Source organism: Sus scrofa, chromosome 7 (genome assembly GCF_054392235.1).
Source record: "Sus scrofa isolate SSC_HxYL_T2T_F1_AM1 chromosome 7, Sscrofa_HxYL_maternal_Yorkshire_Landrace_v2.0, whole genome shotgun sequence".
NCBI lineage: Eukaryota > Metazoa > Chordata > Mammalia > Artiodactyla > Suidae > Sus > Sus scrofa.
Genome location: NC_139389.1, coordinates 27968372 through 27988425, shown reverse-complemented (window position 1 = coordinate 27988425; position 20054 = coordinate 27968372). Strand labels below are relative to the sequence as shown.

The 20054-nt window shown below is 54.6% G+C and overlaps 3 protein-coding genes across 52 annotated transcripts; 2 read left to right on the top strand and 1 right to left on the bottom strand.

The window, feature by feature from the left end:
* Positions 1 to 1373: 1373 nt before the first annotated feature.
* Positions 1374 to 2823, top strand: C7H6orf47 (chromosome 7 C6orf47 homolog). The gene is given in 1 exon segment (NM_001244686.1): positions 1374 to 2823. A coding segment is annotated over 1 exon segment (894 nt). The 5' UTR covers positions 1374 to 1621; the 3' UTR covers positions 2516 to 2823.
* A 574-nt stretch (positions 2824 to 3397) lies between these two features.
* On the bottom strand, positions 3398 to 5881 carry APOM (apolipoprotein M). Its single transcript, NM_001040640.1, is given in 6 exon segments — positions 3398 to 3545; positions 3940 to 4038; positions 4187 to 4285; positions 4379 to 4452; positions 5211 to 5365; positions 5717 to 5881. Coding segments are annotated over 6 exon segments (567 nt in total). The 5' UTR covers positions 5831 to 5881; the 3' UTR covers positions 3398 to 3519.
* Positions 5882 to 8066: 2185 nt separating this feature from the next.
* On the top strand, positions 8067 to 19833 carry BAG6 (BAG cochaperone 6). 50 transcript variants are annotated; one of them, XM_084966211.1, is made up of 26 exons: positions 8106 to 8328; positions 8989 to 9109; positions 10489 to 10606; positions 10727 to 10923; positions 11162 to 11215; positions 11379 to 11453; positions 12336 to 12574; positions 13089 to 13218; positions 13690 to 13887; positions 14096 to 14348; positions 14699 to 14776; positions 14885 to 14992; positions 15119 to 15231; positions 15341 to 15428; positions 15638 to 15921; positions 16472 to 16769; positions 16928 to 17097; positions 17290 to 17343; positions 17471 to 17573; positions 17664 to 17788; positions 17934 to 18080; positions 18180 to 18239; positions 18349 to 18492; positions 18577 to 18684; positions 19205 to 19351; positions 19647 to 19833. In XM_084966211.1, exons 2-26 carry the CDS (start codon positions 9002 to 9004, stop codon positions 19740 to 19742), a joined length of 3495 nt encoding a protein of 1164 aa, XP_084822337.1. In that variant the 5' UTR covers positions 8106 to 8328; positions 8989 to 9001; the 3' UTR covers positions 19743 to 19833.
* Positions 19834 to 20054: the final 221 nt, after the last annotated feature.

Sequence of the window (20054 nt, the reverse complement as noted above, 5' to 3'; positions counted from 1 at the left end):
AGAAGCTTCCATAGCCACATGGCCACAGGTGCAGCCCCAAAAAAAGAAAATAACAGGCATTCCTCATCTTCGGGTTGCCTGCAGTTGGAGGAAGAGACAGGATGTGATCAAATAAAATGCTTGGTGGTAGGGGAAGTCAGGAAAGGCCCGGGGTGATGAGAGTGGATAGCGTCTTACAAGAAGAAGCCAGTGTGATCAGAGGGTCTAAGATGCAGCTTCTGGGCTATTAGCTGAACTGGGACCAGAACTCTGGCTTCCCAAATCTGCACTTTAAGCCAAGGTTCTTCATTTCCATACCTGAAAACTCCGAGGGCAAGAAGTATACACTATTTGTCTACACTTGTCTCTCCCACACTTCCTCTCCTGCTCCTCCTGCTGCAGATACCAGGTTCCAGGCACATGAAGAGCTCGTTGTTGTCAAATTCAAGAGGTAAAATCTGCAGGGAGGAGTAAGGAAGGGCTCCTGAAGTCCCAAGCCTACCCCCTCCTAGCTTTCTTTTCCAGAAAAGCCTTTCACAAAATCATTAACAAGAAGAGGAGTAGTGTGGAAGGCGGAGAAGAACCCAAAGGCTGGCTAGAAAGGGCAGGTGAGCTTAGGGGAACACTGGGGGCATCGAGGGGACAAAGAAGGGAGGCCGGGTTTATTCCCAAACTCGAGCCCCAAGCCGTGTCAGTTCTGCGCCCCGCGCTACAGCCCGGTGCACACTGATGGCGCGCACAAGCCGCGCCAGGGCGGGGGGCGGTCGGCCGGCAGGGTCCGCCCCCCGAGCTGTGGGCTCCGCCCCCGCCTGGCCCTCTGCTCCCCGAGCAGCTGCTTCCGGGCTCTGCGGCTCCCGGGCGGCTCCGCGAGGCCGCGACCGCGACCCTGGGCCCTGGAGGGGCAGCAGCGTCCGGACGCCTGGCTTCCCAAGCAGGTCCGCGCTTTGCCTCTCGATCGGGATCTCCGTGGACATTTCCGGCCTGACCTTGCAGAGGCCGAGTCTCAGCTGCGTGCTCCGGGGCCAGTGGGGCCACTTTATAGGGTTCACAGCCCTCTGAGTCAAGGGACGAACGTTGCTGGCTGGAGTTTGCCGGATAGCTCTCCCCCTACCCATCTAATAGGAGACTTCTTCCTGCGCTCCCTTAGGGCAACAGTTCAGGACTCCTCAGGTCAGGAGCACCTACGACCCGGGGCCACCTTCTTTCTTTCCTTCTTGGATGGAGCACCACCTCCCCAGTTTCTGGGGCACCTTGGGGCGTGGCCTTGGTGAGTGAAACTTGGGGTGCTGCCTGCTGGGAAAGAAACCTGGAAAACAGGGAGGACCCTGTGAGGGTGACCCAGGCTTTGTCAGATCCTGAGACTTGGAATTTGTTGGGGGTGGTGGTGAATGAACTTGGAAATACCTCCTTTTACCTCAAAACTGAAAAGGAAACAAGCCACCTGCCACACTTGAGGCTGCATGACCACCCGGAGAAATGGTGAGCCATTTCTGAATTGAGTAGGACTCACCAAGCAGATACCTGTTCTTCTGATCCTGAACGGAGTCTGGCTTCTGAGGAAACACTCAGCCTCCAAACCTGAGAGTCTAAGCAGTGCCAGGAAGCAGCCCCAGAATTTGGGGGCTAATTACGCACCCCAACCATGTTCCTGCGACGACTTGGTGGCTGGCTACCTCGCCCCTGGGGCCGCCGGAAATCAGAGAAGCCTGACTTGCCCGCCCCAGAACCCAGACAGATGGACAGCTCCTCTGAGAATTCAGGGAGTGACTGGGATAGTGCCCCAGAAAACATGGGCGATCTGGGGCCTCCCAAGACCAAGGACTCAGGTGTACAGAAGAGCCCTGGGGCTGGTCCAGAACCAAGCAGGGAGTCCCAAGTTGAGCAGCTGCGGTGCAGAAGAATGGATCCTCTCCAGTGGGACAAGAATGTCTCTGGCACTCAGGAGTCTGAGCGACTGGAGGCTGGAGAGGCCACTGTCAAACCAGGATGGGATCCTGTGGACTCAGATGGCACCAGGAAACCCGGAGTGTCCCCTGAAGGAGGACTGAGCCCTCCTGGGCCTGAAGCCCCCGTGGAGAAGCCTGGCCGGCGTCAGAAGCTGCTGGGCTGGCTTCGGGGGGAAACAGGCGGGGGAGCAGGGGCTCCCTCCCAGTACCTGGTGGGCCCAGAGGAGAGTCTGCAGATCTCCACCAACCTGACACTGCATCTGCTAGAGCTGCTAGCCTCTGCCCTGCTGGGGCTGTGCTCAAGGCCACTGCGGGCAGCCTTGGACGCGTTGGGCCTGCGTGGACCACTGGGCCTCTGGCTGCATGGGCTACTGTCCTTCCTGGCTGCCCTGCACGGGCTCCATGCTGTGCTGAGCCTCCTTACCGCCCACCCCCTGCACTTTGCCTGCCTCTTTGGTCTTCTCCAGGCCCTGGTGCTGGCTGTCAGCCTCCGGGATCCTAGTGGGGATGAAGTGGCCACTGACTTGGAGGGTGAGAAATTGGGGAGGGAGGGTGAGGAGCAGAGAGAAGACCCAGGAAAGGGGCTGTGACCGTGGGGTAGGGTATGAGCCAGGGGCCCACCCGCCTTCAGTAAGGTGGGAGTGAGGGTGAAGACAGAGTAGTGGGAGCATGGTCCAGGTTGTGGGCACAGGGACCTCAGGGATGGGGCAGAAACCCCAGAGTATGAGGGCATGGTGCCCCCCTTCACACACAGGAGAGCTGTTTAGGGTGTCTCTGTTTATGGGCAGTGGGGGCATTGCCCTTGAATTCACCAGCTATTAATTTTTGCTTTTACATTTCTCCCATTTCCAGTTTCTTTTCCACCTCCACTTTTTAAAAGCAAAAAAAAAAAAAAAAAAAAAAAAAAAAAGTGTGGTGGTGGAGAATAAAGACTAAAGGATCTTCTCTACCTTTTCAAAACTCCAGGGGGGAGGAGACCAGAGGCAGGACAGACAGACCTCTGGGTGGGGTAAGAGAGTGGTTGGGAGACTCAAGGGATCTCTTGGATCCTGGGATCTGTGCCATCTTGGGAAGAGTGGCATTGCCAGGTGGGTGGATTGGGGTCTGGACGGGGTCCCACAGGTGGTGGGGAGCCTATAGGGAGGATCTGGGTGTTCAGGAGCCATAGGGAGTGGGGATGGTGCAGACAGTGTTGGCAAGAGGGCCAGCTCAGAGAGGCTGGCAGCTCAGACAGGTGGTGTGGGGAGCACTGGAGTTTGCAGACCCCACTGAGGGGTTAGGGGTCTGCTCACTCAGCAATAAACAACTGTTTCACATCAAATCCTAAATATACCACTACAAAGTGAGAGTTACTGCCACTTAGTGTCCTTCCTGACGCCGTGCGGCTGCGGGGGTAGGCGGTAGATGGTCCAGGGGGCGTACTGAACTGGGGGGAGTGCGACCAATGTCTGGAAACAAACCTCCAAGTGGGATGAGGATTGAAAAATCATCTTTATTACTCTTGTAAGGGATTTGGGATTCTCCAGCTTTTCCCCCCGACCCCACAATCTCAGCTTCCACTGTATCCATCTGGGAGCACAGATGAAGCCATTGGTCAGTTACTAGACAGCTCGCAGGCCTCTGGTGGGAGGAGGGAGAAAAGGAGAGGATGGAAAGGAAGAAGACCCAGGGAGAGAACAAGACTGTGGTAATGGGATGAGGAAGAACATAATCCCTCATTTCCTCATGTCAGAGAAGGGTCTCTGAGACCTTTTCCCTGCAGACATCTGTCCCCAACTGACTCTCTGCCCCCTTTATCCACTGCCAACTCAGAAACTTCTGAGTAGCCCCAACCCCATCCTGGCTCCCTCTGGTGCCATCACAGTCTTTGACACAAATGGAGGTGTCAGCACAGCCAGTCTGATGATGTCAGCCTTTGGCCATGCCCTCTAGTGACATCATTTGAGTCCCTTTCACCCAACACTTGCAGAAGACATGGTGAGTCCTAGTTGTCTGTGAGACTTTACCCCCTCACCTTGATTCCTGGGAGTCAGTAAGAAGGCCTTAAAGTCCAGGCAGGAGGTCAGGGACTGGAACTCCTCCACACACTTCTCAGGAGGGTGTGGTGAGCGATCTGGAAGGGCAGCGATCCCTCACCAGGGATCTCATGGAAGCACCCAGCCCTTTCTGGGATGACATTACAGGGCCCAGGGAAGGGAGCTCTCCTGCGGGCATAGCCCCGTGTTTCCCCCCAACCCTCCCTGCTTGGCACCCCCACTCACTGTAGAGGAGGAAGCGCTGGTAACCCTGGCCTGTCTCTTTCAGCATGATTCCACCTGGGCATGTGCTAGAGAAGAGCTTGGTCTTCATGTCAGGGCGGCCTGTGGGTGGGCGGAGGGAAATGTGAGAACAGAGATGCAAAACCAAGTGAGCGCAGCGGGGCTTGGGGAGAATGAGGGCTGGAGAGAACCAACCTTCTGTTCTGAGATCTGTGTTTCCCTCAGACAGGCGGTAGATCCATTTCCGGGGCACACAGAGCCCATTTTTCCTGTAGAGGTGGTGGTGGCAAGGAGGAAAGACTGAGTGACATCTCAACCACTCAGTACCAGCTTCTACCTTTATCTTATTGTTTTTATTTATTTATTTTTTTGTGGCCACACCTGCAGCATATGGAAGTTCCCAGGCTAGGGACTGAGTCCAAGCCACAGCTGCTACTTAGGCCACAGCTGTGCCAACTCCAGATCCTTACCCTACTATGCTGAGCCAGGGATCACACCTTTGCCCCTGCAGTGACTCAAGCTGCTGCTCAGATTCTTAACCCACTCTGCCACAGCGGGAACTCCTATTCCATCTTCTTTTTTTGGTCTTTTGTCTTTTTAGGGCCACACCCATGGCACATGGAGGTTCCCCGGCTAAGGGTCAAATCTGAGCTACAGCCGCCAGCCTACGCCACAGCCACAGCAACGCAGGATCTGACCCACATCTGCAAGCTAAACCACAGCTCACAGAAATGCCGGATCCTTAACCCACTGAGCAAGGCCAGGGATTGAACCCATGTCCTCACGGATGCTAGTCAGGTTCATTAACCACTGAGCCACAATGGGAACTCCTTATTTCTTCTTGAAGCCCAGGTCCCCTTGGGTTTCAAGCTAAGGTATGGTTAGATACATCTCTCTCCAGAGGGAAGCTAATGAAGCTGTTGAACTCAGTGAGCTAAGGAATAATGGATATGCCAAAGAGCCCAGCTCTTTGTGGGAGAGCATTCATACTTTGGGCAGATTGCACCTCTGCCTCCTCACCACTCACGTGCGGATGGTAGCTCGAAGCTGGAGCTGCATGGGAACAGAGCCTGCAGCCATGTTGAAGACAATGTTGTCCACAGGGTCAAAAGTCGCCAACTCCTCCTTGGTTGGAGCTGCCCCTGCGATAAAGTACCACTGGCCCAGGTGGGGCTCTGGGAACTGGAGATGAGGGGAGCAGAAGGTGGGTCTCACTACAGAATCCATCCAACCTCTTCATCAGTCAGGATGGCAATACTTAGGGCTGCCTTTTTCCAATTTGGGGGGGGGGGGTCAGATCCATTCAGTGACTTTTCTTCTTTGTCCCTCCTCAGTAAACCCCACCCCCCAATTCTACCTTGTCTTCCCATTGATGGCCACAGTACTAATGTTTTTTCAATGTTCTTGCTTTCATCACAACACTCACACCCTCTTCCTCCCTTCCTTTCTAGTCATTCTAAGCCACTCACCCTCTTCCCTCGGAGCCACCCCACCACTGCCCCCTGCAAAGCTTCCCAAATTCTTAGTTCATACCTCTTTCCCATCCACTCCTCCAGTTGTCAGTTGACTGTGCTCAGGGCACTGGTAGATGGAGTTAAGGAGAATGCCATAGAGGTAGAGTAGAGCTGCCCAAATCTGGTGGAACATCTTCAGGCAAGAGGGAACTGGTGCTCCGCGTGGAGTGGCTGGTGCCTTAACTGTTCTCCCCCACTAGCTGCTCAGTCCACTATGCTTCCAGCCCCCTTGCCTCGACCCTTGACCCTTTCACCTGCTAATGAGTAACTTCAACCTTGTTTTCCACCCCAAGCCTGGATTACTAACAGTGTTTGGGCTTTCCTCCCCCTCTTCTAAATGCAGCCACTCCACAATACATCGTGGCATATCTAGGGTCTCTGAGGAGTTATAAGGAGAGCTGAGCCCTCCAGTAGAAGCTTGTGCTGTTTCAACCCACATCTGAGCTGGCTATTTGCTGGGCTGTGCAGTATTGAAGAGTCGGATTTGAGTCTTTCATCCATTCACTTAGCAAACTATTTTTGAGTTCCATCTGCTTGTCAGGAACTGGCTAAGCCCTGGGAACATAAAAATGAGTAAGACACAGTCCCTGGCCTTAAAGATGTCAGTCTAAGGAAAACTAGATATCTAAACAAATTATTGCAGTACAATCTGGTAAGTGCTTTAGAACAGGTGTGAACTGGGTGCTGGAGCATGGTGGATGGGAGGCTTTCTCTCTTAAGTTATTATTGGGGAAACAATATTATGCCCCCCCCAAAGTTTGCTGACACATTAATTCATTCACTCACTGTTTATTACTACAGGTAAGAGGCCACATAATCTAGTGCTTAAAAAGAATGGACAGTGGTGTCAGACAGAGTGGGTCCAAACTCTAATTTCTGTTACTTATAGATCTTTGACAATTTTGTTAATCTTTATGCCTGTTTTTTATCTGTAAATTGAGCAAATCATTAATCTTATAGGATTAAAAGAGCTAATGCAGATAAAGCCCTTAGCGAAGGCCTGCACATTCTAAGTCCAAAGTAAACATTCGCTATAATTAATAGTAATGTTTGTAAAGCACTTTATAGTCTCTGGGGGGGAATTAAGTTCTCAAATAATAAGAGGCAAGGAAAGAATCGTCAAGAGGCAGTCATTGGGTAGTGCCAAGTGTCATATATAAAAGCCTTTCCACATCTGAGCTAGTTATTACAATGAGAGCAGTTAATGAGACTTCTTTTATAGATTATTTATAACCCATGGACTGCTATAGGCTTGTGATTTGGTTAAAAGAACAAAATTTGGGTGGGTATATGACGGTTCATTACACTGTTTGGGGTAATGTTTCACATTTTTTATAATAAAAAATTAGACACAAGTTATTGGGGGAGTAAAGTATAACTGCTTGGGAGTCTGGTAGGCCTGGATTTGGTCGGTTCTGCCACTTACATTCCCCTAGGAGCACTCACCAATAAAACGTGTGTAATAACTAGCTCAGATTTTGAAAAGCTTTTATGTATGACAATATGTGAAACCCTCAGCAAACTGGCTGACATAGACTAGGCGCTCACTAAACAGGTCCTCCTTATAACTCTTAACTCAAACAGTACTGAGATGGGTATAATATGAAGCCCAGAAAGGTTGGGCACTGGAGACAGGGACCTCGGCAGCACCGCGGAAACGAGGCCCTTGCCCAAGGGGCGGGGGGAAGGGGGGAGAGCAGAGGGGACGGTAACCCCCCAGACCTCAGGCCTGCAGAAGCCATTAGGCGGCCCTTTCAATTCCCCAAGGTTAGAGTCTTGCGTTTCAGTCCAGTCTGACTCCATTTGCTCCCAATTCCCAATCTCGGAGGCGTCCTTTTTTATAAACAAACGTCCTGAAAGGTAGTAAATCCTCAACCTTTCCAAAACATGATAATGTCCCCCCGCGGCCGCACACCGCGGGAAGGAACATGGCGCCCACGCTCCACAAAACGCCCACGGGCAAAACCGAGGTCAGGCCCACCGAGGTCAGGCCCAACGACGCCACCGCAGGAAAGTCAGCTCGAGAACCACCTCCAACCGCCTATGGAAAGGGTGACTTCCGGAGGCGCCGAAGGAGCGGCGCAGCGAGAGCGATTGTGAGAGGCTGACAGAATTCTAGGTGGCCTGGTCAGTGCCGCCTCAACTTCTCTGCAGGCCAAAACTTTAACGTAAATTAGCGAGGCACAACTCTCAGGCTCCAGATTCCAAACTCCATACAACTGTTCAAAACCCCCCTCGAGGCAGTCGAAGAGTCTCACTTTGTAATTTTTTTCTTCAGGCATTTATAGCGGCCACCACAACCCCCTACTGCTTAAGCGCGCGCGCACAGGAGAAATGAACAGGGCCGGAGGGGGTGGGGCGGTGCCGAAGTGTGTACGCATGCGTAGTGCGACGCACGCAGGCGCAGTGAGGTACCCCGGGAGACGGTGGCGGCGGCGGCTCTTCGGGGTGCTCGGCTCCCTCCCATCTAGGCCGGCCCCGGCCCGTCTCGCCCCCAGGAACTCAGTTTGGGGCTGATAACTTAATCTTCGTGCCCTACAAAAGTAAAGCTTGGGGACCTGGGGGAGCCGGAAGTACCGCCTCGCGATCCCCAAATACTATCGGGGAAACGGAAGTGACCGTCGGTGGCAGGTTGGGGGAGACCGGAAGTGACGGTACCGTGGGGAAGTCGGGGGCGGAGCCGCGGGTGGAGGAGTGTGAGTGGGTGTGTGTGGTGTGTGTGTGGGTGTGTGTGTGTGTGTGTGTTGGTTGCGCCGCTCTGCTAGAGCACCGAGGGAAGGTAGAAGAGGGGGGCAGTCAGCTAGCAGTTCTGGCCCCCTGTGAGTGTCCATTATCTCGAGTCCGTCGTGACTTAAGCGGGTTCGACGGGCGTGGCGTGGCGCGCGTGCGCGAAACCACTTTCTCCGCAGAGTGGCGCGACCCTCGCTCTCGCGTTGTCCCTGGGCTTGACGACTTCTCGGGCCCTTATCCTATCGCGACCGGTGATGACACTGGTCCTGTGTTTCCTTCCCTGTTTCCTAGCCAGACTGGCCCTCCTTTATTGTGATTGGCATCGTGGAGCCCCTCCCACCTCCCGTCCTCCACCTCCCTGTGCCGTCGATCTCTTGCCCTTTGTGTTTCTCTCTCTGTGCCCCGGAATCAGAAAGGGGCTGGGGGCGGGTGTGAGAGTGTGTGCTTGTGTGAGAGAAACTCTTCAGGTGTGGGGGCGGAGTCTCTGGCCGGGGTGGCTTCCGGGTATATAAAAATCTGCTCTGGGCGACAGCGGGCCTCCCTCCCTCCATTCTTCCTTAGAGAGCTGTCGGCCATGGAGCCCAATGATAGTACCAGTACCACTATGGAAGAGCCTGAAAGCCTGGAGGTGCTGGTGAAGACCCTGGACTCTCAGACCCGGACCTTTATTGTGGGGGCCCAGGTGAGACCCCAGTACTTCTGGAAGACACCTATTAACTCTTTTTGTAGGTTCCTTTTTCTGAGATAAGAGTCTTATCTTCTGGTCTTCTGATTTTCTTTCATTGATTTTTTTTTGTTAATATTGTAGCCAGAACGTTTGGTGTATGCTTTCTGTTGTGTGAGGCAGATTTTCTTCTGCTTTCTTTTACCTCAGTAAAACTCAATGTAGAAGGAAAGAAGGAAGGAGGAATCTCTGCCAACATCATGAGTGAACCCCAGCTCAAAGGGACAGACATGGTTCCTGTCCTTTGAACAGAACCTAAAATGCAAGTGTGTCTTAAGAAGAAAAATTGGCAAGGCCTGTACTGTGTTTTTAAAGAATAGAATTGGGGTCCTTTAATGCAGGTGGAGTCCTAATAGAATGTTGAGTGGAATTACTGATATTTATGATGTAATTTGAATCTTTTGAGTTTGATGTCATGGACACAGCTGTCTGTGGCATTACTTCTCTAATAGTTGTAGAAAAGATCATGAGGGGGTTGACCCATAGTTTTAAAACATGTATTTAGGGAAACTCTATAGGCTTTTGTGATTGGGTATGTAAATAGTTTGGTACTTCCCAAGTGGAGTTAGTTGTCTAGTTAGGAAAAATGTTTTTCCGTTTTGCTCCTTTTTCTTTTTTCTTGCTTGAGTCTTCTTTCCTTAACTAGATTCTTCACCACGGTGTCTTTGTCATTGTTTTATCTTTGAGAGTACAGAGTTGTATCATTTTGTGCTTGAGGAGGGGGTCACTGGTATCTTTAGACAGACACATTCTTTTGGAAGTCAAGGACAGAAGGGAATGTCCATGGGCTTTTCTCTTTATCAGCCCTGTAATTTTTCTCTTAGGTCCATAACCTGGAGTTTTATATGTTTAATGTCTGTGTTTTGACAAATGTTGCCTTAGTTCAGGGCTTTGCACAATGATTACCTCACAATTAAGACAAATTGGGAGTTCCCGTTGTGGCTCAGCAGCCTATGAACCAGACTAGTATCCATGAGGATGAGGGTTCAATCCCTGGCCTGGCTCAGTGGGTTAAGGATCTGGCGTTGCCGTTGCCGTGAGCTGTAGTGTAGGTCACAGATCCAGCTTGTATCCAGCATGGCTGTGGCTGTGGCTGTGGCTGTGGCCAGAAGCTGCAACTCCGATGCCACCCCTAACCCGGGAACTTCCATATGCTGTGAGTGCGGTCCTAAAAGGAAAAAAAAAGATGAAGAAAATTTAAAAAAAAAAAAAACCAGACAGATTGGTAGTGATTTGATGATGGGATGGTTTTTACCCCTCACAGGTCAGTTGTCCCTTCTCCGTCCTTTTTTTTTTTCCATTCCGTGATTCTTATTCATGTCTCCTCTTCCTTATAGATGAATGTAAAGGAGTTTAAGGAGCACATTGCTGCCTCTGTCAGCATCCCTTCTGAGAAACAACGGCTTATCTACCAGGGCCGTGTTCTGCAGGATGATAAGAAGCTCCAGGAATACAGTAAGGGGGCGGGGGAGGCAGTTCAGAGGATGAGGCTGCTGTCCAGAGTGATGGGCTGAGGCCATGGGTTTACCTGATCATATGTTTTTGTGTGTATCTTGTTTGTTTGTTTTTCTGCAGATGTTGGAGGAAAAGTTATCCACCTTGTGGAACGGGCTCCTCCTCAGACTCAGCTCCCTTCAGGGGCATCTTCTGGAACAGGGTCTGCCTCAGCCACCCATGGTGGGGGACCCCCACCTGGTACTCGGGGGCCTGGGGCCTCCGTGCATGACCGGAATGCCAACAGCTATGTCATGGTTGGAACCTTCAATCTTCCGGTAAGCTTGTGTTCCACATGGGAGGGTTTTTGTGAGGGAGGGTAGTTTTGGTTGTGGTAGCAGCCAAGAGCTCCTAAGACAGGTGTGTCTGTCTCTAGAGGGGGTTTGGAAGATCCTGTGGTCTGATAATGGCCTCTTCTGTGAGGAGATAGGGGGTGGGCTCCAGAGAAGCAGTTGGAAGTGTGGGGGCCTTAGTATTTGGCTTCTCCCAGAGCAACTTCCCTTACCCTTTCCCCAGAGTGACGGCTCTGCTGTGGATGTTCACATCAACATGGAACAGGCCCCGATTCAGGTATCATGGGGCCTGGGAGGGTCAGGGAAGGGGATCTGGGAGAAGGAGGCCATGAGGTGGGTGGGGGGGTCTGGCTGAGGAGATAGCTGGGACCTGGTTTAATAGGCGGTGGAGCTCATGGCTTTATCTCAGATCTGCCCTGATTTTTCGTCTCTTGCGGTAGAGTGAGCCCCGAGTCCGGCTGGTGATGGCTCAGCACATGATCAGGGACATACAGACCTTACTGTCCCGGATGGAGGTAAGCGGGCAAGGCTTTCTGTCTGTCTCCCCCAGCCTCCCAGCCTTTTCTCTCAGCCTAGGGATGAGGGCGTGACTGGCCCTCGCTTCCTAATCGAGTCTCTTCTCTGTGACCTTCATTCTCTCGGGCAGAAAAAGTATTTTTGCGAGGCTGTCTCGATTCTGCTGATCCTTTTAAGTGCCTGGTATCTGGATCATTTGTTGCAGAGTCGTCAGAGGACTTTCACAGCAGCTCTTTTCAATTAAAGATTCCATGCTTTTGGAGTTCCTGTCGTGGCTCAGTGGTTAACGAATCCAACTAGGAACCATGAGGTTGCCGGTTCGATCCCTGGCCTTGCTCAATGGGTTAAGGATCCGGTGTTGCCGTGAGCTGTGGTGTAGGTTGCAGACGCAGCTCGGATCCTGTGTTGCTGTGGCTCTGGTGTAGGCCGGCGGCTACAGCTCCGATTCAACCCCTAGCCTGGGAACCTCCATATGCCACGGGAGCAGCCCAAGAAATGGCAAAAAGACAAAAAAAAAAAAAAGATTCTATGCTTTTGTGTTTGTAAATCATCATACTTGACACTGGGATAGCCTAACTTTATTAGTTTGTGTTGTGCCTGCAACCAGTGATGCCTTCTCCTCGTGGAGGTTAGGAAACACCACTGCTGCTTTTTGTTAGCAACTTGTTTATGAGCAATACAGATATTTATCACTTGCGTAGTCTGTCTGTGTCTTACACTGGTCACTGGGGAGTCAGTCAGACAGGTGCAGAGCTCTGGCTTCAGGGAACCTAGCTAGTCAGTGCAATTTCTCCACTCCATCTGCTTTGACCTGAGTAATCCTCTGCCACGGTCTCATCCTGTCTTGGGTGTCCTTGTCCTGACTCTCCCCTGACCTTCAGTGCCGCGGGGGGTCCCAAGCACAGCACAGTCAGCCACCCTCGCAGATGCCAACTGTCGCCCCGGAGCCGGTAGCCTTGAGCTCTCAAACATCAGAATCCGTCGAAAGCGAAGTGCCTCCCCGGGAGCCCATGGCGGCAGAAGAAGTGGAGGAGCGGGCCTCTGCCCAGAGCCCGGGGCTCAGTCCTTCTGGCCCAGCCCCAGCGGGCCCAACACCTGCGCCAGAGACAAATGCACCCAAGTGAGAGCCTGCAGTGGGGGGCCCTTGGGGTGGGCGTGGGGTGGGGATGCTGAGTGACCCATGAGGTCCGGGGAAGGTCTGGTGGGAGAGAAAGTGTTGCTTGGAGGCCTTCCTTGTAGATGAGTGTTGGGGGCAGGGAGGGGCTCCGGAGGAGGTGAACGAGGTTAGGACTGGCTGCTGAGCCAGGAGCACTGCTCTCCCTGGGGCAGGGACTTCCGAATGGGGCTTCCTGAGCCCGATTAAGATTCTCTCCCCTGGGTTCACACCGGCCCTGTCTGTTCATTAGAGTTCATCTTTTTGCTGTCATGGGTGCAGGTTGTGGGGTGCACGGGCTGACGGTAGTTTATGTTCCTCTCCCCGTCTTCCCTGGGTGGGGTTAAAGAGCAGAAGCTCTGCTGGTTCGGGGACGGATTGGGCCAGGAGCCTGGGAGGCTGGGAAAAGAGAGGGCAGATGTGGTGAGGTTGGGAATCTGAGCGGAGCCCTGGCTCCCCGCCTCTTGGGGGTTACCCACAGCCACCCTTCCCCTGCGGAGTACGTCGAGGTGCTTCAGGAGCTCCAGCGGCTTGAGAGCCGCCTCCAGCCCTTCCTGCAGCGCTACTATGAGGTTCTGGGCGCCGCTGCCACCACGGACTACAACAACAACGTGAGGACCCCCCCCCCAACCCCGCGCTGTGCTCCCCAGATGGAGCAGAGTGGGGTGCACATCTCCCCTTCCTCCCTCAAAGACAGTGTCTTTGACAGAACAGTTTTTGTCTAGATTTGGAGATAAGTTGGTGCTCTTCTCCTGCCTGACAGAGAGCGTGATGCTCTTGATGATAGCCGCTGGCTCTGGGCCCTCTTGATCCCCTAAGTGAGTCACTTAGGAAGTTTTTTATAAAGTAAGGGCGGTTAGCGGACGATGACTTACTGATTCATTATGGGACTGACTTTAATAGGGAATTACAGGCACAGAATAGAGTGTACTTGCAAAGATTCGGTCTGTATAGAATCTCCCGAGGCTGTACCAGCAGGTGGAGAAGACATGACGGTCTTGAGAAGATGGGGTTTTTCTTAGCGAGGTGGAGTCCAGCCTGATGCTTTCTGCCTTTCTGTGTTTGGCCCCCGGGGAACACAGCAAGAGGGCCGCGAAGAGGACCAGCGCTTGATCAACTTGGTGGGAGAGAGCCTGCGGCTGCTGGGCAACACCTTTGTGGCGCTGTCTGACCTGCGCTGCAACCTGGCCTGTGCGCCGCCTCGGCACCTGCATGTGGTCCGGCCCATGTCTCACTACACCACCCCCATGGTGCTCCAGCAGGCAGCCATCCCCATCCAGGTGGGTCACGGGGAGCCTGAGGGAGAGGAGGGCTATTGGTGGGATGACCCAGGGCAGCTGTCCGGCTTGAAGGAGTTTAGAAGGGGAGCAGACTTGGGAAACATGGGGTGTCGTGGGATGGAGGAGGCTTTAGGAGTAGAGCGTTGGGTGCTCCAAGTTAGGCTCTGGTGTTTTTCTCACTTCTGCCCCATCTCTCCGTGTCCTCCAGATCAACGTGGGGACCACTGTGACCATGACGGGGAATGGGACTCGCCCCCCCCCAACTCCCAACGCGGAGGCACCTCCCCCTGGTCCTGGGCAGGCCTCATCCCTTGCTCCCTCTTCTACCACCGTCGAGTCTTCAACTGAGGGGGCTCCCCCACCAGGGCCGGCTCCCCCCCCGGCCGCCAGCCACCCGAGGGTCATCCGGATTTCCCACCAGAGCGTGGAACCCGTGGTTATGATGCACATGAACATACAAGGTGAGTTAGGAACTGTCGCTGGCGGAGAGGAGCAGTGTGATGGGGGAGGCGGGCTAGGTGCTGAGGCGCAAGGGAACCGGGGTGGGGAAGGAAGAGGCCAGGGCGGGTGGTGGCTGCAGAGGGACCAGCCACAGCTCTCGCAGTTGGCATGCGTGGGGAGGGGCAGGAAGAACTGCTGGTCCTTGAAGAGCTGTCTACGTGGCGAAGGGAGCGCCTCCTCCCTGTCTGGATGGAGCGAAAGGCAGGCTTTCTGGTCGGGGGAGTGGAGGCCTGAGGCTCTCTGGTCTCAGGAGGATGCAGTTAGGCCCTGGCCTCGCCTCTCTCAGGGTCACTCTCTGTCTCCCTCCCAGATTCTGGCACACAGCCCGGTGGAGTTCCGAGCGCCCCCACTGGCCCCCTAGGACCCACTGGTCATGGCCAGACCCTGGGTAAGAGAGGGCATCAGAGCAGGCTGAGCTCCGGGCAGAGAGGGGTAGGGCCAAGTGGGTGGGTTGAAGGGGGTCCAGGTTCAAGGTTACATCAGACCCGCCCCCCAGGCTCCACCCTCATCCAGCTGCCCTCCCTGCCCCCTGAGTTCATGCACGCCGTCGCCCACCAGATCACTCATCAGGCCATGGTGGCAGCTGTTGCCTCTGCGGCCGCAGGTAATGAATGACCTGAAAGGGGAAGCCTGGGAGGTGGGGCCTGGTCCAACATGGTGGGCATCGTTGGCTGGCGGGCAAGGGCGCGGTCCTCAGCTCTCTTCAGTCTCTCCTCTCTGCCACCCACAGGACAGCAGGTGCCAGGCTTCCCGACAGCTCCGACCCGGGTGGTGATTGCCCGGCCCACCCCTCCGCAGTCTCGGCCTTCCCATCCTGGGGGGCCCCCAGTCTCGGGGGCTCTGGTGAGTAGGGTTGGGGGAGTTCTGACGGGGAAGAGGGTGGACGGCAAATCCCGTGCGGTGGGTGGTGCATGGAGAGGCCAAGACTGAAAGCTGCCCTTCTCTCCCTCAGCCGGGCGCTGGTCTAGGCACCAACGCCTCTTTAGCCCAGATGGTGAGCGGCCTCGTGGGGCAGCTTCTCATGCAGCCTGTGCTTGTGGGTGAGTCCTCGTTCTTACCCAGCGGCAATGTAATGGCGAAGGGCAGAAATTTCCACAGCTCTGAAGTCCACGCTCCCTCTCTGGTCTCTCTGGCGCCTTCCCAGTTCTCGCCACGTTCCTCTGTCCTTGGTGTTCCTCCCGGGAAGACCAGGATGGAGCTGCTGGGGTGTCCTGTTCTTTAGTTTTCAGCTTTCTCTTGGTCCCAACAGCTCAGGGGACCCCAGGAATGGCTCCGCCTCCAGCCCCTGCCACCGCGTCAGCCAGTGCCGGCACCACCAACACAGCCACCACAGCTGGCCCTGCCCCCGGGGGGCCGGCCCAGCCTCCGCCCCCTCAGCCCTCTGCCTCTGATCTTCAGTTCTCTCAGCTCCTGGGCAACCTGCTGGGGCCTGCAGGGCCGGGGGCTGGAGGCCCTGGCATGACTTCTCCCACCATCACCGTGGCGATGCCTGGTGTCCCTGCCTTTCTCCAGGGCATGACTGACTTCTTGCAGGTGAGTGGCTGGCGTCCTCACTTCACCCTTCCTCTTCCTGAGCCCACCTGTGCACTGTTGTTCTGTTGCCATTTATATCACCACTGGGAAGGAACCCGGGAACTTACTGATGCAGAACCCTCTGTTTTATTTACTTGTGTGCTTTTTAAGGCCGCATCTGTGGCATATGGAGCTTCCCAGGCTAGGGGCCAAATTGGAGCTGCAGCTGCCAGCCTACACCGCAGTTCACGGCAACACCAGACCCTTAACCCACTGAGCAAGGCCAGGGATCGAACCCGCGTCCTCATGGATGCTAGTAGAATTCGTTTCTGCTCTGCCACGATGGGAAATCCCAGAACCCTGTGCTTTGGAGATGAGGAGAGGGAGGCTTAGAGAAGCATAGTCACGTGTCATGCTTTTTGATCTGGCCTGTTCTGACTGTTTTGGAGGCGCAAAGACTGGAGTAGAGCTCCCCATCTTCCAGACCCCGTTGTGCCTTCCTGATGGCATTTTGTGTCCTTGTGCCCATTCTCACTTATCTTCTGTTCTTTGTTCCTTTTCTGTTGGCCAGGCAACCCAAACGGCCGCTCCACCCGCTCCGCCACCTCCACCCCCGCCCCCACCTCCAGCCCCAGAACAGCAGACGGCACCTCCACCAGGGTCCCCTCCTGGTGGCGCAGGGAGTCCCGGTGGCCTGGGTCCGGAGAGCCTGCCGCTGGAGTTTTTTACCTCGGTGGTGCAGGGTGTGCTCAGCTCCCTGCTGGGCTCCCTGGGGGCTCGGGCTGGCAGCAGTGAGAGTATCGCTGCTTTCATACAACGCCTTAGTGGATCCAGCAACATCTTCGAGCCTGGGGCTGATGGGGCCCTCGGTGAGCAGACGGGGTGCCTTGGTCTTCTCTGGGGAGGGGCAGCCAGGGGAAGGTAGATGGCGTTTGTTCAGGGGTATTTCCGAGGCGGGATGGGGTCAATGGGCTGGCGGGTTGGCCGGGTGGTAAAGGTCACGGCTAACTTCTGCCCCTGTCCCTAGGATTCTTTGGGGCCCTGCTCTCTCTTCTGTGCCAGAACTTTTCCATGGTGGACGTGGTGATGCTTCTCCATGGGCATTTCCAGCCACTGCAGCGGCTCCAGCCCCAGCTGCGATCCTTCTTCCACCAGCACTACCTGGGCGGCCAGGAGCCCACACCTGGTAACATCCGGGTAAATGAAGCCTTGGGCCCAGAGCTGTCCTTCTCCTCACCTTCAGTTCCATCTTCCTAACTTTATCTGTGGCCTGAAGCTACCGCTGCCCCAGCCAAAGCCCAAGCCCTGGGCTTGCAGTGGGGGGGTGGGGGGGCACGGTCTCGAGGGGTGGGGCTTCGTTCTAAACCTGTGCTCTTTCCTCCATAATAGACGGCAACCCACACGTTGATCACAGGGCTGGAGGAATACGTGCGGGAGAGTTTTGTGAGTAACCCTTTCCCATCCCTTCCTGGGCTCTGGTCAGCCTAGCTGCTATTCCAGCTGTTTCCTCCATGCCTCCCAGTCTCTCAGGGTTTCTGATTTGGGGGTCTCTGTGTGTCTTGTCTGTCAGTCTTTGGTGCAAGTTCAGCCAGGTGTGGATATCATCCGAACAAACCTGGAATTTCTCCAAGAGCAATTTAATAGCATTGCTGCTCACGTGATGCACTGCACAGGTCAGGGACTGGCTCGCCCAGGGTGAGGTGGGCATGTCGGATGTGCAGGGCTGTCCGGTGCCAGCATTCCTTCCTAATGTCTTACCGCAGACAGTGGGTTTGGGGCCCGTTTGCTGGAGTTGTGTAACCAGGGCCTGTTTGAATGCCTGGCTCTGAACCTGCACTGCTTGGGGGGACAGCAGATGGAGCTCGCAGCTGTTATCAATGGCCGAATTGTAAGTATCACCCAGCCTTCTGTTTCCTCGGGTTTCCTTTCTCTTTGGGTTCCTACAGTTTTCATTTTTTCCCCTCCAAACTGCCTTGATCCCTTTGAAGAGCTGGTTGAGGGTTTTGTGTTCAAGTCTGCTTTGTGGCCCACAGCGTCGCATGTCTCGTGGAGTGAATCCGTCCTTGGTGAGCTGGCTGACCACTATGATGGGGCTGAGGCTTCAGGTGGTACTGGAGCACATGCCTGTAGGGCCCGATGCCATCCTCAGATACGTCCGCAGGGTTGGTGATCCCCCCCAGGTAAGGGACCTGATGGGCTCTGGGGTCGGGGGACTTGGGGGAACTGGCGAGATCTGAGAGGGCTTTTTGGGTTGTTCCCTTTTCTGTCTACTTCCACAGCCACTTCCTGAGGAGCCAATGGAAGTGCAGGGATCAGAGAGAACTTCCCCTGAGCCTCAGGTACCAGGGAGAGCCTGAGGAGCCAGATAACGTGGCGTGGAGGGCTGGGGCGGAAGGGCTGGAGGCCGAGCATTCTGAAGCCTGGATCTCCCTGCTGTCTGACTCCCAGCGGGAGAACGCTTCCCCAGCCCCCGGAACAACAGCAGAAGAGGCCATGTCCCGAGGTCCACCTCCTGCTCCTGAGGGGGGCTCCCGAGACGAACAGGATGGAGCTGCAGCCGAGACAGAACCTTGGGCGGCTGCAGTCCCCCCAGTGAGTGTCAGGCGGTGATCCGGTGGGTGGAGGCAGCTGAAAATTGTGGGAATTGCTACTTCCTCGTCATCTTTTCCTCCCCAGGAATGGGTCCCTATTATCCAGCAGGACATTCAGAGCCAGCGGAAGGTGAAACCGCAGCCCCCCCTGAGCGATGCCTACCTCAGTGGTATGCCTGCCAAGAGACGCAAGGTTGGTTTGCCTCTTCCCTGAGGAGCCCTCTTTATCCGAATTCCCATATTGTGCTTAGAATCAAACTAATTCGAGCTGGCAAGAATTCTTCCTAGTTCAGTCCCCTCATTTAATTGACGAGGAGACGTTTCTGGGACTCAGACTTGCTCCCCGTTGTTGCGCCACACCTTGGCATGAGCAGTCCTGTCGTCCCTCTGTTGCTGGATCCCCGGGTGACCAGGGCCCGTCTTCCTTAAGGTGGGCTTCCTCTTGTGGACTAGCTGGCTGCGAATGCTGGATGGCTTGACCCATCTTGCCCCTCTTTTTTCAAAGACCAAGTCCAGCACGTTCAAATGCTAGTTTTGGCCAGAGCCAAAACAAACTTAGGAAGGCATTTCTGTTGTCCCACCTGCATGTGGATTATTTCCCTTCTCTCCGCTAGCATGGAGACTCAGTGGTTGACTCATGGAAAGGGTGAGCTGGGTGGTGGCATTGGATCTGACGTTGATCCTCTTTTCCCTCTCAACCCCCTGTCCCCCAGACGATGCAGGGTGAGGGCCCCCAGCTGCTTCTCTCAGAGGCCGTGAGCCGTGCAGCTAAGGCAGCCGGAGCTCGGCCCCTGACGAGCCCCGAGAGCCTGAGCCGGGACCTGGAGGCACCAGAGGTTCAGGAGAGCTACAGGCAGCAGGTGCCCCCACCTTGAAGCAGCATAGGGATGGTCTAGTGGGAGGGGTTGGGCTAGGGTCGGTCCCTCTGGATCCCTTCAGAGGCGGCCAGTCCGGGGCTGCCACTTGATGGTTTTAAAGTGCTTTCTCCTAGTGGCATCTGGAAGGCTCAGTGACGCCACATTGGGCTACCGGACAGTGTGGCACTGGTGGGGACGTGTTAGCTCCTGAGGGGTGGCTTTGTGTGCTTGCTGGGATTCTAGGGCTTGGCCAGTACCCCTCCAACCTGCTTTGCTCTCTCTTTCTCTCTCTCTCTAGCTCCGAGCTGATATACAAAAGCGACTGCAGGAAGACCCCAACTACAGTCCCCAGCGCTTCCCTAATGCCCACAGGGCCTTTGCTGAAGATCCCTAGTTGTTTGCTCCATGGCCCTCCATCATCAGGGGACCATTTCCCCCTTCTTCCTTCACAGTATTTAAGAAATAAAAAGTCAGATTTTCCTGGCTCTTTTGTCTCTAAATTTGTTTTCATTAAGTAGTAATTCCCAGGAACCTGGCTGCATTAAACAGCTTTTAACATCTCACCATGAGCAGATATACAGTGTTTTTACTTTTTGTGCAGCACAATTCTAAACTGTGCAAGCCTGTTTTGAGGTAGTCCATTTTCAAGGAACACTTGTGCAAAACCGTTTTGCATGTTAAGTGAAAGAAACCTACTGCACCTGCA